We start from the raw sequence: 17,530 nt of genomic DNA on the forward strand, positions 1-17,530 counted from the left end.
AAATCGTGGAAAACGTTACAATGTATTTCATAAAATGATATTTTTTATGTCGTTCATAATATTAGATAATCGTTCCAGCACTACTTTCTCCCTTAATTCATATTATATGCTGCTTTACACTGTAAATACCAATTTAACCTTTTTAAGCAATTACGTATATGTGTATGATATATATACATTTACATGCACGTCCAACAATATGGCCATAATGTAGATATAACCATTTCAAACTGTACTATACCGTCTGCCGTGGTGAACAGGCACTGCAGTGGACACCTCTGTCTGTTCCCGGGGTCCCTCCCGTCGAGGAAGAAACATGGCGGCGTCCATGCTGTGCAGGAGGACGGCGGTGTTGTGTAGGTCGTTAACGGGGATTTCGTCCCAGAAAACGGTACTTTCTGCTAGCTGTCGGAATGGCCTTCTGTTGCAGACAGCGTCCTACAACCCAAAACCTTTAAAGCTGAACCTCCGAGAGCCGTACATCCCGGACAAGGACAGCGAGAAGACGCCGGAGTGGCAGAAGACGGCCCGGTATGACAGGAAGCTGTTCGGTCGGTACGGCTCGGCGTCGGGCGTCGACCCCGCGTCTCTGTGGCCCAGCCATGAGGAGCTGGACAAGATTATCGCGGAGGAAAATGAGTGGCACCCTCCGTTAGAAGTGATGCAGAAGAACATCGAGGCCAGGGAGAAGCTGGAAACCGAAAAACGTTTGGCGAAGTAAGTGCTGCTACTGTTGCTAACACAAGTGCGTCAATTATCGGACAGGTGGAACAGGAGCTGTCCTGGTGTGTTTACAGTTCACTTAAGTTCAGTTTTGTGCAATCACGAATATTGCCAGGAATGGTGTATTAATAATGTATTATAGTTATTATGTAAAGGTAAATATATGGCCCGGACTTAGATACAGGGAATACAGAGCACAGCCAGCAGTTAACACAGACAGATAATTAGTCCACAACACTAAACCCATTAACACCACCTGACGGTGAAGGGCAGGAGATGAAAGCAAAATATTAAAAAGTCACAGGCCTTCAGAGTAAACTTACCCTGATTTTTTTGATTATTCAAAACTTTATTAGAAATAAAATGAAAAAGAAACAATTAAAGGGGCACAAATTTAGAATTGAACAATAAAATAGGCTCCAGTTGGAGCACAGAGGCAGATATGGCCCTGACTTTTAGTCTCCTAGTTGGATCAAGTTTAAAAGATGCTGAATCCTACATTTCCCATAATGCATCGAGAAAAATATCCCAATTGTAAAACTGGTTGTCAGTGTGGCTGCATTTGTACATAACATGTGTACATAACAATTCATTGTAATGTGACAAGTTAGCTGTCAAAATAAACCCAATCAAATTTACATGGATCAGTGTTGATAAATGTGTACTGTCCCATAAATACATAGACCAAAAATGATAACATAAAACTAGATGGGTGTGTGTATATATATGATATCGGACAATGTTTTTTATTGTGATTTCGATATGGACAAAGCTAACAGATCCCAATAAGAACACAAGCAAGAGGACGAGTCAGGGAATCAAAGTAATTGCAATCATCATGTGCTGAACATGAATTGTATCAAATTTCACATCCATAGTTGTCGTAGTAATCCAGTGTTGTCGAGACATAATCTAAACAGACCAGCCAATCAAGCAACTATGCATCATGCACCACATCAACATCTGTTATACTAATCTTTTCCTTTTCCATCGCAGAGAGAAAATCATCGCGGACAACATGGCCAAAATGCCCAAGATGGTAGCTGACTGGCGCAGAGAAAAGCATGAAAGCAAGAGAAAGTTAAAGGAGGAGAAAGCCCAGCGTACAAAGCTGCTGGCAGAGGCCAGAGAGCGATTTGGCTTTGCAGTGGACCCCCGCAGCCCCAAGTTCTTGGAAATGGTTGCTGAAATAGAAAAGGAAGAGAGGAAGAAGAAGAAATTGATGAAACGCAGACTGAAAGAGGAGCAGGCAGCAGCCCCTGTCACACCTCCTGCTGCTGCTGCCTCATAGTCTTGGACTGAGTCATTTCAGACATAAATAACTGTCGGGCCCTGGGCGAACTGTATTTAATGGGATGGGAAGCATTCTACACAACACAAATCAGTGGGACAGTTGTTTGATAGTATCCAAAAAACTGTTTGCTCCATGTTTTGTGTTACCGACCATATCTGTTATTATCTGGATTTAAGAAATGTCCATGGTTTGTTTTCTTCTGTAAATAAACTTCATCCAAATTTGAAAACCCTGTTTGTTAAACTATCATTAATGACCTCTCTATGTATTTAACTGTCACTGAAATAAATTCACCGATGTACATACTGCATTCTGTCCAAAATATTTTCAGGAGGAAGATAAATAATAAAACATCTTGGTGTAATATAAGAAAAAACACAGATGTTAGTATGTAGAATTTATTTGTGCAAAAATAAGTTTATGCAAAGTGCACATATTCCAGATCTGCCCCAAGACTGAATCTGATTAATTCAATAGCACTCACAAGGTGAGTTTAGGACAGCAGTAAACGGTTCCTTCCACCTCTTTGGTCTCCTGTAGTGTCCCCACCATACACAATGGGACAAATGGATGACTGAGGCTGCACATAATACTGGCTGCTAAATGAGGATCACACATTTCTTCGAGCCAGTTAACAGTTTTCTGAATCAGGTTTTTAAAAATGTTATCATCCAACAACAGCATATTATCCTTAAGTTAATTATGATATAATCACAGTAAAATAAGTCATTACTATACAATTTGTTAAGTCATAACTTTTCACACATTTGTTATTTATAGTGGCTTTGAATCACTTGTTGATTAAAACTGACTGTTCTTTAATTCTTGATGTAAACAATAAAAACAATGGCCATAAAATCAAATGTCTCCCATCTGTACAATGTCCTTCAGCTTAAAACGTCAAGCTCCACTTGACTGTTTGAAGCCAGTCTAGAGCAGGACGGGCTCTTGTAAATATTCTGACAGGTTTGTCCGATGATATGTTGGCGTTGACTGTGACACAAACCCCTAAAACAGATGCACCTGAACACAGTGATATACCCAGTATTTACTTGATGAAAATGGATATAAGTTAAAAACTGTCCAGATTAAACAGCTGTAACTGTGAGTGGAAACAGAGTCCTTTATGAAGAAATGTCTTCCTACAGATGAGTGTCCTCCTCTTCACCGGGGTCAGCCTTGAGTTTGGCCAGAGCAGCGTGTATCCTGAACTGTGTGCGGGACTCCATCGAGTATTCTTTGTAGTTGTGTCTACAAGTCAAAAACAACAGAGACGGTTTAAGGGTGGAAAAGGGGAGGTGTGCTGGAGCAAATGCACTAGTACTGGTCTTTACAGACTGCTGAGATGATATGACCATCCACATATAAACTGTCACAAATGCGATTACATTTGCGTTGCAATTTTAAAAAAGGTATTGTTCAGATTTCATGTTTTGTTCATTGATTCTCCATTTAGATCCAAAGGGAGCGGAGTGTTGACATCTGATATGTGCAGTTAAAATAAAAGTACAGCCTTTCAGACCTACAGTACATGTAACAGGGAGAGAGTGACCTCTAGTGTTCCTGTACGGGCCTAAGACGGAGCAACCAGAGAGACAAAACCTCCTGCACACCTCTGTTCATTCACTGTCACATTACATTTTTGCCAAACTATGTAATTCATTGTTCGCTCCACCACTCTCTAATTAGGAGTAGCTACTCCTGGGGAAGAGGAGTGCAGTTTTCAATAACCTACGTAAATAAGAAAACAAAACTAGCAGCAATTTTTTTAATGATAGAGGCTGATCATATTCATTTGAAAAGTAACCAGCAACTTTAGCTAGTAACATAAAATGGCAGCAATAATCAAGTTAAAAGGGCCCTATTTAACTATTTTAACCCTTTTTATTTATTGGTAGCAATTTATTTATTTTAACTTTATTTAATCATATATTGAGCAGACAGTAACATGATGCAAGCCTCTGGACAAATTGTTTAAGTTGTTTCATGCTGCTGGATTGTGGCTTTCTTTGCCAAGGACTCTGTCTCTGTGCCTCTAACAGAGAGCAACTGTAGCTAATATTAGTTTATAAATGGAGTCTAAAATAAGTACTGTTACAGTTGTGCAGTTAATGTACCCATCGTTAGCTCAAACAAGAGACAAGAATAACCAAACATATCCTGCTGTGTGAGGTACAATTTGTCATCTCGTTCAGTTAAAAGGCGGCTGAATAAAAGCTTAGAATTGTGCTGAAGCTCAGGAAAAGGCAGGAAACACATCTGATCATGTGGGTGCATTATTAACTGTTGGTGTTTTATATTTCAAAAATCAATGCGTACCCTCACAATAATCCACGCAGACAGTTGGTGCCCCACCAAATGGTGCATGTGCCAGAGTACATCAATGCACCAGTGAAGCTGTTACAAAGGAATAACTCACTTGGCCTTGTGCAGTAGTTTAATAGCCTCGTCCCTTCTGCCTTGGTCTATGAAGAGCAGGCTGAGCTCCACCAGAGCGTTGGGCACCAGGTAGTGGTCGAACCTGATCTTCTTTTCACTGAGCACACACACAGAAAGGATTCAATGTCACGGTCACATGCAGTTACAGTTGACACATACGTTACAGTACACCTGCTTATAATGGTCGTTTCTAAGGCGATTCAAGTAATGTCAGTCTTTATTGCTATGTAAATATTAACTCTGGCCCGATGGGTTAGCAAGGAGGATTAAATTGCTAAGACAACATCACACTGTCAATACTCTCAGCTCAGGTAAGACGCGAGAAAACAACACGACACAATAATGTATATAATGTGTAACATTTGTTGTTGTTTGTTGTTGATGAATCCCTGTTTGTGTGGTTTCTTTTTAGCGCATTTGCATTTTTTTTAGTATAGTTTTATTCTGTGTAAAATAAAGAGGTTCAAAATAAACAGTCTTGTATAATCAAAAGAATGTCTCTTTTTTTCTAACTTAATGATCGAGCCAATGTATTAAAGAAATATTCTATATCCAGAGGAAGCTGCATGTAACCTGAAAAAATTGCCCACAGTGATGTCACTCAGCAGCTAAGTTGCATCCTGGGTAATATAGGTGGCAGGGCTTGGAAAGCGGTTGTGTCACTGTTTCTGCTGCATCATTTTTTTTTTTTTTTTAAATTTCCATATTGAGTCCAACAGTGTTATAGGAGTGCAAGGCTAAACCATTGATTTTGATCACAATGCAACTAGGCATCACGTTGACGTCACTGAAGGCAATTCATCAGATTACATAAGCAGCTTCCTCTGTAACCAAAAAAGGCTTTATACTACTTTTTCAATTAATTATGGAGAAATTATGGAGTAACAGTTTAACTCATCTTCTGGCCCTAATTTAACATGACATTGGCCCGGAGCTAACCTGGAAAACACTTTGCTGAAGCATTCCTCAGCAGCCTGGAGGAGACCCTTGTTCTTCAGACACAGACCCTTCAGCAGGTGGATCAGACAGCGGTCATCCGCCGAATACTCATTCGCTGCAGAGGAAAGGAAGCAGACACACAGATGTGTCGCCTGATCTCACTTTACCCACAGTCATATCTTAGGATGGGAGTGGTTTGTTCTGGCTTGTGTTGTTTGAGGTAAGTCGTATTACCGGGAGACTCTAGCAGGGTGCGCTCCGCCTCCGTCAAAGTCTCCATCATGCCTTCTGTCAGCTCGGGTCGTTTGCTGATCATACTGAAACCGTTCCACATGTACATCATCTCCTGCGATCAAACAGGGATTACTGTGTGATGGCTCAGAGTCAAACATATTGCCTGCTGCATGACGTTTTTGTGTGTGTGTGAAGCTTTACCAGCACTGGCACAGGTAGCTTTATCGGGGAGGGAGCCTTGTAGCGTCTGGCTTTACGGATGGCAAACTTCTCAGTCGGGGGAGACTTCCCTGCTATCTTCTGTTTGAAGGTGGGCACTTTCCTAAAGACATGTGGAAATAATGAAGACATGTTACAAGGGCCTAGTTTTTTACATGGGGCCATAAAAGGCCGTGAACAAAAAAGTGACATATTACCACCTGACACTGAACATGTTAGTCAACACATCCAGCAGTTACCGAGCATCACTGCCATTCATTTGTCCAATATTCACCCTCCTTTAGCCATGTTTCAGTCTCCACTCACTCCTGAGGGAAATATCTGGTGCTGTAGCTGCTAAAGGTTCACTAGCTAGCTTCATCTGTGCAGCTTTATGCTGGGCAGTAGGTTTTATACGTGCTATCTCACTGAAAAAGAGGCTGAGTAGAACAGCAAGAGTGAACCCAGACAGCAAAGTTTATTCATTTGGATGTTTGAGCTTTACTTTCACCTTCTACCATCTCAGCTGTGGCTGTGTTAGAGGGACTGGAGCATCTACTGGGGCTCGACTGGGGACCAAAGTCCAAAAGAGCCTGCTTTCTATTTTGAGAACAGTGGTGGGGAAGTGGAACTCCATAGCTACAAACATTACGTAGGAGTACATGTGTACAATCTGCATGTTTTATCGCAACTGACTGTCTTCAGTCACATTCTACTTCAGTCATACTGATGTATTTTTGTCTAGTGCACTGCTCAGGGACAACATGTGCCAATTAGCCCCCAGTTAACTCTGGCACAAATTTTAACTGTGCACTGTCACTGTAAAAATGAACAACATATACATTTTCAAGAACAAAATGAAGCATTATTCCGCCTGTGTTGTGCAAATTTGAAAGATATTCAAGAAGTGATTTCAGTTTTGGCAAAACGATCTGGCCTTGATCTACTTCTCATATCCACTTACATCCTTTGGGTTCACACAAAGTACACAGACATGCACATGAACAATACCACTCACAGTTCCTTGAAAAACAGGTATGTCAGAGTCTTGGGACAACAGCAGTTTTTCTTCTGGGATAAAACACAGAACAATCACAGTGTCTGTGTGTCTACCTGAAGAGCTCCACCTCGTCCTCCCCAAAGGGCCTGGCCTCATCTTTAGGCAGCATGCTGAGGTAAGCAGCTTTCATGTAAACATACATGGCCTAACAGAGAGAATGAGATTCACTCATTGTACTTCTCAAGATGTTTCAATGCACAATATTGCATTGAGAGATCATCCAACTGAATGTTGTACCTTGGACCAGAGGCTCTCCTGGCTCAGCAGGTCTGCGTAGAAGTACGCCATTTTCCAGGCCCGCTTGTAGGTGAAGCACCACATCAGCTCCCAGTAGCACATGTGGTGGAACTGCTTCCACGCCTGCTGGGCCTTGCAGCCATCCTCAAACAGTGCTACTGCCTGGTGGCACAGTGACATCACATTAATTGGCACGATAAAAACACGCATAATGTTACATTTGCGGTATGCTTTGCATTAAATATTGACATTGGGTAACAGAAGTGTTTGTGCATCACTCTCAAGAAATATGCAATCACTTGTATATAATGTTTGGGAGAGCAATCATTCTTTCGAGACACATTTTATGATGCTCACCTCATCAATGTTCCCCTTGATCTCTTCAGTCCTGCCTGCAAAGAAGAGGAATATTGCTCCCTGGACAGAAGAGAAAAGTCATCAGCCAACAGTGTTTCTCAGCATTACACTTCGATCTCATCTGTGTTGAACTGCCATCCATCCATCTGCAGGCAGACCTATCGTATAGCAATTACTCTTGGCTGTGTTTAACTGAGACATTTCCATCTTTGGCTCAGTACACATTGTGTCACAGCTTTGAGTTTGCTCTCTGGGATGGGCAGGCATGTAGATAAAAGGTGGAGTGGAGACAGGGATTGGGAACTTACAAGAATGTGAGTCAGGTGGAGTGGCAGGAGTGAACACAAAGGTGTGTGAGCGCACTTAAAGTATAGGCGAGATGGCGGAGGGATTCACGGTGTAGAGGGGGGACTGTGTGGGTGGAAGGTGGAGCAAGTATCAGATGTAGGTAATCAGGGTGGGGATGATTCTGAGTGTATGACTGGCCGATAGAGAGAAAAGAAGAAAAAAAACGACGTGGGCGGAAGGAGGAATTTGTAAGAGTGTGTGCTGACGTACAGTAAGTAGTGCAACAATAAAGCAGTTAAAAGAATAATGATGTGAAGACATTAAGAGTGGCAGTCAGTGAAGAGAGAAGTTTGAATGAAGAGCGGAGGAGAAATCAATTGAGTCGGGTTTATCACAATTTGGATTGTGTTTTTGACCAACATTTCTCCCAACTGTGATCACGGCGTCCTGAATTTTACCCTTTAAACTAATTGCTGAGATGTGGAACCCTCGGTGGCGTCGCAAAAATAAAGTCTGACTCAGACAGGCAGTGGTTGACGAGCTAAACCCCTTTCAAAAATCACCCACTGATCAAGAAAGGTGTGCGAGTGCCGTAGTCTGACTTACTTTTGCAAAGAAGACTACAAAAATGTGTTCAAAATTATTTGTTACAATATATCAGTTAGATATTATTGCACTTCCGAACACCGATCAGCCACAGCATTAAAACCACCTACTTGATACTGTGCAGGTTCTCCTTGAGCAGCCAAAACAGCTCTGACCTATAGTGTCTGGCATGGGGACATTTGCAGTGGATCCTTTGGGTCCTGTATGTTGGGGAGTTCGGCCTCTGTGAGTTTGACTCACTCTAGCACTTCCCACAGATGCTCAGTCAGACTGGGATGTGGGGAGTCTGGAGGTCAGGTCGACACCTTGAGCTCTTTGTTGTGTTCCCCAAGCTTTTCCTGAGCAGTTTTTGTAGTCCTGTTGGGGTGTACATGGTCAACAATGGCGTCACCACCACCCGTGTGTGTCAAGAGGCATCCAAATGAATGCCGGGACCCAAGGTTTCCCAGCAGCACATAGCGTTGTAAAGAAATGATCAATGTCATTTACATCAACTCCCGGCGCTTTTAATGTTGAGGCTGATCAGTGGTGTATTTGTGTTACGTGTGAGAGACACAAATTTAAAACAGAGGCCGCAATATCCAAACATCCAGAGCCTGGTATGGTTATGACTGGATCCTACATTTCCCACGCTGCAACTCCACAGCATGTTTTGTCCTATGTCAGGCCCCTCCAAAATCTTTGTATGGTTATGATGGACAGATCCTGTATGCTAATTGCAAGATTTTGAACTATGACACATGCCATTTGTTAGAACCATAATACAAAACAAAACACAACTACTGCTTCCATTTGAACCTGAAAATGTGTTTTTGTGATAAGTTTCTCTGTCAGAATTACCTGTTAAAGATAATAAATAGCGATACTTATGACATCAGCCGGTGTGGCAACATTTGCACCTGAGCAGCGAACATTAACCCCTGCATTATGAGACAGACAGCCCTGTGTTTTTTCCTAGAAAGTGATCTTTTTTTTTTCTGTAAACAGACAATCCTTATCACCGCTCACCCGTGGGTAGCGGAGCCGGAAAGGTTTGAGCAGTCTTTCAGCCTCAGCCACATCTCCCTCACCTGTCCCTGAGGGAATAGAACAGACAGACGAGAGGATATGATATATTGTAGATAAATCTTCCTGGATGCGAACAGTGAGTAAGTCATTATATAATGTGAGATGGGAGCACAGCGCTACCTAGTATGAACGTGAGGAAGGTGTAGTAGCAGAGCAGCAGCAGCGCACACAGCATGGAGCGCAGATTCAACCCCGTCGCACCTTCGTGCAGCAGCGACAGACCGTATTCCTAAAACGGGACCACACGTGCAGGAAAAACACCTATGAGTGTGCAAGTTAATGAGTGAATGAATAATGGAGGTATTCTACGTGTCACACCTTGTCTCCGGAGAAGCCCGCAAACTCCAAAACTTTGAGTATCCGTGGAGGAAATAAGGAGAGTGTCTGTGAATAAAGACGGCCTGATGAACTGTATGGTACAGACACATGATGACACACAACATGAGGTCAACCAATGATGCTTTGAGAATCTTTTGTGACGTACCAAATTAAACGCCCCTATTCCAAAAGATATTCCTCCCTCTAAGTGGATGTGGCTGGGTCCTTTGAGACATTTTGGAGATTTTATGAGGGAGTGCAGTTCTCTAGATGATAAAAGGCAACTAAGTCAATTGTTTAACAACACAGCTCAGCATAATAACCCAATACTGTGTATTGCAACATGCAGCTATGCAAAAAAACTTAAAGGGGTAGTCCAGTAATTGAAGGCTGCACTTTAACAAAGTCAGGAATGTTATAAGAAACAGATTAAAAAATAAAATGAACACAATCGGTTCAGCAGAGCTGAAGTTTGCAGCGGATCATGCTCGGGGTGGTAAACTCAACTGTGGTATTGCTTTGTCCCAGATTGCAAGCTGTATAATTATAGGGAATCCAACAAATCGTTATCATTACACTGCTTCCAGAATGATCAGCGACAGAAAAGACAATGGCTAATGAAAATCTGCTTCCCAGCTTGAGCACGACGTCAGAGTAAAAATGGGCACCGGGTGAACAGGGGTCACTCGAGTGGCGTGGGCAAGATGCATTTTTGTAGGCTAACCCGTAAGATAGCATGGCCCCGGTTCCCTTGACAAAAAGCCCATAGGATTCTTGCATTTCACCTAATATAAGCTGTGTGGAAAACACACGCTAATGATACCAACGTTTCATTCAGCAAGATAATCTTCACTGATGAAAACCACTTCTGTGATTAGTTGTTTTTAGGCTATGAACAGACTACATTGCAGTTGCCTGACTTAAATGTCACCGCCACTAAGCACTTGACTACACAGTAACCATACACATGTGCTGTAACTGTAAAATCTACAAGTCATAAAGTAAGAGTTAGAGTAGTTTTTAAGTAAAGAAGTCCTGTGAAGACTCACTAGTGACTAGATGATTCTCCGTGCTCGGCGTGATGGCGGTTAATGTCCCATACAACTTCTGTATTCTCAATTTTCAAAGCAATTTTTTAAGACACATTTAGCCGTTTATAATTCAACTGTGGGGGATTTAATGAGGTATTTTATATCTTAAGCCTGTGGTAACCACACATCTTATTTCAGGCATTTAACTGAAAACAAATTTAAAAAACTAATCGGCTTTGAGACGAGGGGACTGGATGTACAAAAAAGCTAACCAGCTCATGGGTTTTTGGACTACAAACTACACTACTCAACTGGCTCAACTATTCAATTTTACTCAAATTACATCATTATAACTTCATCTGTTTGCTTGTTTTATAGAAAGTTCCCTCCAAAACTACAAAAATATGGCAAAACTGTTTTCACTGGGTTAGCAGTACTCCTCTAACACTGAAATCAGTGTAGTGCCCCTTTAATAACCACAGCTGCAATTTGGACATCAACTAGCCAGATAATGTATACATTCTTGCTGTTCATTAACAATACATTCCACTGTCATTCACTGAATTGTTCTTCCATTACTTACTTGTAAATTAGATAACTGTTTCGTACTTTGATCCCTCCTTTGATAAAACTCACCATGTTCTCATCCTGCAAAACAAATACATTAATCAATAAAGGAGAAAGAAAAAATATATTCATTGCAGTTGGGGCACTTTGATTAGAATTCAATACCATACAACAAACTCAAAATGATTATACAGCCCCGAAAACCTGTATAATGTGGAAACTCTGGGCTGTAATGTTGCATATACAGATATTTTAGGATGTATAGTGGTTGGTTAAAAAAAAAGCAGTTAAGCCTACTGCACCTGTAGGAAGGTGAGAGCAGCTCTTTGGAGTTGGCACTCTGCGTAACACACTTCAGCATGAAGTTGCACTGCAAACGCACATCCATACAAACACATGTTGAGTAATAAATAACAGACAATGATCAGAGTCAACAAGCAGTAAATCCATGTTGATCTACCACAGAAGTGCTTCCAGCCTTTTATACCTTCTTGCCTCTTACCTGGCCATTTGCATTTGATGAGCAGATTTCAAGGTTTATTAATTTGTTCCTTTCCTCACTTGTGTGCAAACATATACAGACATTTGCAAATGCAAAACTAGATCTTGCACCTGCCAAGTTAGGCATCACTTATTCAAGTGTTTAAATGGTTTTGCTGCTACCTCATCAGTCCCTCATACCAATTAACATCTATAATTCGATTGTGATTGTCTGGTGATCCCTTGACCTTTCATTTGGGCCATCATCAGTTAAAAAATTACAATTCATGAATAAATAGCTGACAACTAACAGCTAACAAATTACATTCCCATCTGTTCAGCTATCTTTTGATTGGAAAATATTAGCATGCCAACAAACTAAACTAAGATGGTGAACATGGTATAAGGCCTTAGGTCCTGAGCACTTGAGGACTTAGCCAACATCACCTGGTAAATGTTTGGGTGAGGGAATCTGCAAAGGGCCGAACCCGTCTGTGAGTGTGAACATTGGGATTGGGCCCTTAAACCTGCCTAATGGTAGTGTTTCCCACACATATGTTTTGCTTGGGCTGGTCGCCCAGGTACATTAGCGGCCACCGATCTCAACATTGTACAGGCTATGTTTAATTTCTTGTATCCGTCCAGGAGATGGATGTCATCCGCGACTGATCAATTAGTGGACAAGAGGAGGGAAAAACAGAAAGGAGTAACGGTGCAGCCAGTGTGCATGCATTCAGGTGGAAAACTAAAGCAACACTGTGGCACAACTTCATCTACTCCTGAGGTGCATGAGGTAAAACCTCCACAAGCCGAAATGCATCACTCTAATAATAAAAAGTTGCTGCAAGTGTTGCTGGAATTATACATGTTACCCCATTTAAAAAAAAAAGGAAAATAAAATACAAATGACACATTTTACCAACTGCATAAACTATGATTAGATGGATTTAAAATGGAAATGAGACATCCAAGACTTTTACCTTCAGTGAGTGATTCTCCTACTGACTTGTTTGTCAAACCTGGGGATTTCCGTCGAAACCTAAAAACACCAAACAACATTCAGTGTCAACAACAGGCACGGTGTCAGCATTCCTGTTAACACTCAGCGAGGATGGTCCATCTCTTTCGGCTATCTTAGCAGCTCCTTTAATGGCAGCTTTCATGCAAAGGCAGTCAAATTGGTACTATGGTCAGAAACGGGCCATGTAAATGCACTCTTATAAGTTTATGGCTTGCAGGCCACGAAAGAAGCATAAGCAGCGAATTAGATAATAAAGTAAGGTGTTACAATAGAGGTGAAGACGGGGGAGGGGGGGCTACAGTCTCGTGACTTCCTGACCTCTGGCAGACCTCTTGGGCACTCTTCATGGTATTTCCTGCGTTGCTGATGTCGTCGGGTTGGAAAGTCATCATGGCCTGCATTTCCAGCACCGTGGCATAGATAAGAGCATGGTACATACTCTCATTCACTCTAAATGGGAAGCACGGAGATGCGGGATCAACATCACACACATCATACACTGAGCAAACACAGCAAGCGTTCTGAGGATAGTTACTGTATGGCCTACGCATTTTCCTGTTGAGAAAAGATAAGAGTAAATATCAGCTTCTCTTTATTCTCCCTATCTCCTCCACTGTCCCAGCCTGTCTTGCGCATAGTGTTTATTTTGCAGGGCTGCCTTTCTGTTGGCTGTTGAAACAGTCACGACTCTGGGCGTCAGCTTCAGCAAACACCTCATATCCTGGAGAGCTGAAGCCGACCAGAGCCACCCTCGTGGTCTCGGCCGAGAGGAAGCTCGCCGCCTCACAGCTCACACCGCAGAAGCTTTACCCAATGCCAAATACTGCTGATATCATGCTAAAAACACACCACTATGAGAAGTTCTGAAACAAAAGTACACAGCGCGCTACAAACTGAGACTCGTACAGTAACAGCTGGGTAAAACCCCCCCGGGGGCTCAGGATTGTTCTGTTACCTTGGCCGCAGCCTCTCCAGGCTCTCGGTGAAGTGGTTGTTAAGGAAGAGATCCAAGGCCTCCATGCACTCATCCAGACACTCTTTCAGGGTCATCTGTGAGGAGCTGCCACACAGACATTGGTAAACACGTGCACACAGCAAAAAAAAAATGCAAACGCACTAATCTGTGGCTTAACAGCGTGTTCTGGGGTAGGAAGGGGGGTGATGAGTCAACAGCAGCACAGTTTCACACAGGATCCATGTGCCACGGGAACAGCTTCACTGCCAACGTGCACTCAAATTTGCCTGAAGGTGTAGGCCGAGTGTGTAGAATCTAGGGGGGGTTTGGGAGGCTCTCTATGTTTTCAACAGTGTATACTCACCTGAAACTAAGAATCACGGGTGTCTTCGTTACCCCAAAGAGTCTTTTCTACTTACAAAGGGTCTGGGCATTGTGTCCGGCATGTTTCTACAGTAGCCCAGAATGGACAAAACAAACACTAGCTCTTGAGAAGAGGCCATTCCTGTTTCCTGCATTTTTAGCGGGCACCACAAGGTATGGTGGAGGGGTATTCAGTTGGTTGTAATCTCTAACCTGCCGCAGGTACCACTAAATCATATGCACTAGCCCTTTAAGGTGTTCCACTAATGACAGAGCATCATTAAACGACATCCGGAAGCAGCTGGGTCACGTCCTCAAGACGATCCAAAGATGAAGTGCTATCAGTAGAGATGCACCATACTGGATCGATAAATTATCAGTTGATAATGGGAAATTTATACATCAGATATTTGTCCATACTGCTGAAGTTCTACGCGATAACTTAAGGAGCCCATTAAATGAAGCAAAACTGCTTTAACTGTAGTAACATACAGTATCTTTCTGACCCTCAGATGCGCTTAAACTACAGGTTTAGAACGTCTTTGTACAATAAAAAAAAAAAAAGTGAAATTATCAGTTGTCTTGTCGGTATCGGCCATGAGAAGCAGGTAATGATCATTATCAACTAAAATAAAATCCATGGTATGTTTCGGCCAGGGCTCCAATCTGTGAATTGTTTTCTCGATTCATCGATTAGTTGTTTGGTCTATAAAAATGTCAGAAAATGGTGGAAAATGTCAACCACGATGACGTCCTCATATGTCTTCTTCAGTCCAAAATCCAAAAGCTATTTACTGTCATTTGGGAGTAAAAAGAATAAAAATCACATACAAGAAACTGGAAAAAGACAATTGTGACAAGATTAATCGATTACCGAAATTGCTGGTGATTAATTTATTGGGGGGGATTTTGTTTAGATTTGTGTTGTCTTTAACAGAGGCTCTGATGCTGTCTTGGGCTGTGTCCTGTCTGGAAAATATACGACGATCTGGCACTACTTAATGACAACTGCTGGACAAAGAGCCAACTACATTTGCAGACATCAAGGAAACTGAAACGGTCTATTGGTTGTTTCCTGCTGCTGGTGAAGGTAAATTATCTCTTTGTTTTACCAGCTGATCCAAAGAGGGAAGAAGCCGGGACAGAAGTCCAACTTCCAGCGCGGTGACGACTTTCCCAGTACTCACTTTTGTGCAGCATTTGCGCCTTTCCCATTGGACATGTTCTCTGGCCGGGCGGTGTGCCCCCTGACACCTGTTAGGAGCTCAGCAGCACTCGCAGGAAAAAAAAAAAAATCAGGATGCATTCACCGCTCACACCGAGGAACCAACGCTGCCGAACGGAGGCCAGATGCGTAAAAGTTGGCCGTCAGGACTAAGAGGAGTTTCCTGTCGGTTCTGTTCGCGTAAAGCGCTCCGTGGTGAAGGCATGCGTTCATCCGCGAGGATCCCGCGGCTCGAGTGAGCGGCGGAGGCGCACCTGACTCCTCCTCTGTGACATCACTGCCACGCACACATTCCGGCGTGAGGCTCGGGCTCAGGTGCGGCAAACACTTCAGTCCTCATGTGGGAAGATCTGCCAGAGTGATTGTGTCCGGTGTTACCCACCAAATACTGCTGGATAACTTTTCTTTACTCTGTGTTATTGTCGAACTTTAAGACTGAACATGCATCCGGGGAGGTGATTGGCCGTAACAAAGAAAGAACAAATAGATAATTCGTCATTAATTAGAAATTGTTAAGTATGTTGGTGCCAGGAAGCAGCTGATAGGAAGAGGTCAGTGTGTGTCCTGCTGGGACATTACATCAGTCTGCTCACATGTAGTGTCACGGTGCAGCCACCTGAGGGCGCTGTGGTCACACTTGTTTAAAACATGGCAGCTGTGTGGCAAAGACGCGTCCATCCTCTCACCTTAAAAGGCGCCCCATGTAAGATAATGGATGGTTCAGTCTTATTCACAGCTGGGCAGATACTGAAGCTTTAGGATAGGTCGGGCCAGCTGCCAACACAAAGTGTCAGTTTTTGATGAGGCTCAACAGCCAACTTTCCAGAATCACTTGTTGGACCTTTAAAGGTGCACTGTGTAGTTCTGGGGAAAAGATTTTATTTAAAAGAGAACGAGCTGCATTGACTGATTTCTTGATACCTAAACAAACCAAGTAAACAAACTCTCTTTGTCATCATGACTGAACAGGCTGAATAAACGAACTGACCTTAAACAACACAATTTCATACTGTTTTACTTTGCTTATATTTGGCGGACCCCGCCACCTTTCTAGCTTCAAACAGTGTTCTGGGGACCATATTTTCCTCTGAGAACAGCTTGTTTATTCACTGATGGAAAAACAAAATATGTCTCAGTTTGGATTATTGCCTCATTAAAATTGTGAATATGAAAATTCTGTTTGAATTCCAATTTGAATTCGATTTTGCAACATTTAACTATAGTACAATGAAAAATATATTATTGTAGGCCTACTGTGACTGTTGTTGTGGTGCATGACACACATCACAGATTTTATTTTTCTCCATGAATAAGAATTAACAACAAGTAGGCTACATGAAAAATGTTCTCTGCTATCAACAACATTATTTTAGGGGATTCACATCAAAGGGGCCATGCAAATTAGGAAATATAACCAGTTCATCCCAAAAATGAACTAAAATGGTCAACAGAATGTGAACATACTATAATGCAGACATTATGTCAACGATATATCTGTATTGTATTGCGGAGGTGTTTACTGAAGTTAGCATTATAAGCAGCTAGACCTGCCTATCCTGTACTGTAATATTATTTTGTGCTGGCAAGAGGCGACAGTCTAACAGCCTCCCACAGATGTAGTCAGTCTGTGTGTGTCAGATGACCCGCAGCGCCTCCTTGTGGTGGGACTGTAATACTGCACTGGAATACCGCTGGGAGTCCTCCTGGAGGTGTTAAGAATGTTACCAGACCTGTGATGTTTCTGCCTTTGTGTGGATAAAGTATTTATATCAATAGTTTTGTAGAAGTTGTGGTGTATCCGTATTTGTTTTCAGGTAACAGCCTGTGTTGCCTACGCTAATCAAGCTAATGAGACAATATGCTGCTGGTACATCGCCCTGCTAGTAATTTCAGGTTTATTTCTGTCTTTAATTATAAAGAGTTTTAAGCACCTTTGTTTTACATTGTTACAGTTCAAATCCAAATTTCAGTTCATAACAACGAATAACACTTATATTTTAGGCTTATGTCTCAATAACAAGTTAGCTAAACTGCTATATCTCAAAGCTGAAGAGGTTGTATGGAAAGAAAGAAAAAACAACAACAACATCATCCTTTATTTTATATTTCTATATGTTGTATTTTTGC

General features: G+C 42.1%; 2 protein-coding genes across 3 annotated transcripts; one reads left to right on the forward strand and one right to left on the reverse strand.

Annotated features, from left to right (window-relative positions):
* Positions 1-251: 251 nt before the first annotated feature.
* On the forward strand, positions 252-2,318 carry gadd45gip1 (growth arrest and DNA-damage-inducible, gamma interacting protein 1). Its single transcript, XM_037089474.1, has 2 exons — positions 252-717; positions 1,720-2,318. Exons 1-2 carry the CDS (start codon positions 317-319, stop codon positions 2,012-2,014), a joined length of 696 nt encoding a protein of 231 aa, XP_036945369.1. The 5' UTR covers positions 252-316; the 3' UTR covers positions 2,015-2,318.
* A 104-nt stretch (positions 2,319-2,422) lies between these two features.
* zgc:158403 (tetratricopeptide repeat protein 39A) lies at positions 2,423-16,402 on the reverse strand. 2 transcript variants are annotated; one of them, XM_037089472.1, is made up of 18 exons: positions 15,366-16,402; positions 13,816-13,920; positions 13,179-13,310; positions 12,820-12,878; positions 11,662-11,729; positions 11,376-11,440; positions 9,928-10,027; positions 9,762-9,827; positions 9,564-9,672; positions 9,384-9,451; positions 7,482-7,541; positions 7,125-7,286; positions 6,941-7,032; positions 5,831-5,951; positions 5,630-5,741; positions 5,396-5,510; positions 4,437-4,553; positions 2,423-3,268 (listed from the first exon to the last, which is right to left on the reverse strand). In XM_037089472.1, exons 1-18 carry the CDS (start codon positions 15,482-15,484, stop codon positions 3,160-3,162), a joined length of 1,779 nt encoding a protein of 592 aa, XP_036945367.1. In that variant the 5' UTR covers positions 15,485-16,402; the 3' UTR covers positions 2,423-3,159. The 2 variants fall into 2 exon arrangements, with proteins under 2 accessions (XP_036945367.1, XP_036945368.1); XM_037089473.1 differs by lacking the exon at positions 15,366-16,402 and adding an exon at positions 15,291-15,343.
* Positions 16,403-17,530: the final 1,128 nt, after the last annotated feature.

This window comes from Acanthopagrus latus, chromosome 23, assembly GCF_904848185.1.
Source record: "Acanthopagrus latus isolate v.2019 chromosome 23, fAcaLat1.1, whole genome shotgun sequence".
Lineage (NCBI taxonomy): Eukaryota > Metazoa > Chordata > Actinopteri > Spariformes > Sparidae > Acanthopagrus > Acanthopagrus latus.

Bases quoted from the DNA above. Each gene is read 5' to 3' on its own strand.
- zgc:158403 (XM_037089472.1), bottom strand. From the start codon at position 15,484: ATGCATCCTGATTTTTTTTTTTTTCCTGCGAGTGCTGCTGAGCTCCTA. The intron at 9,452-9,563 runs GTAGCGCTGTGC...CTATTCCCTCAG, and splicing joins CTTCCTCACGTTCATACTAG to GGACAGGTGAGGGAGATGTG. The intron at 7,542-9,383 runs GTGAGCGGTGAT...TCTTCTGTCCAG, and splicing joins TCCGGCTCCGCTACCCACGG to GGAGCAATATTCCTCTTCTT.
- gadd45gip1 (XM_037089474.1), top strand. From the start codon at position 317: ATGGCGGCGTCCATGCTGTGCAGGAGGACGGCGGTGTTGTGTAGGTCG. The intron at 718-1,719 runs GTAAGTGCTGCT...TTTCCATCGCAG, and splicing joins ACCGAAAAACGTTTGGCGAA to AGAGAAAATCATCGCGGACA.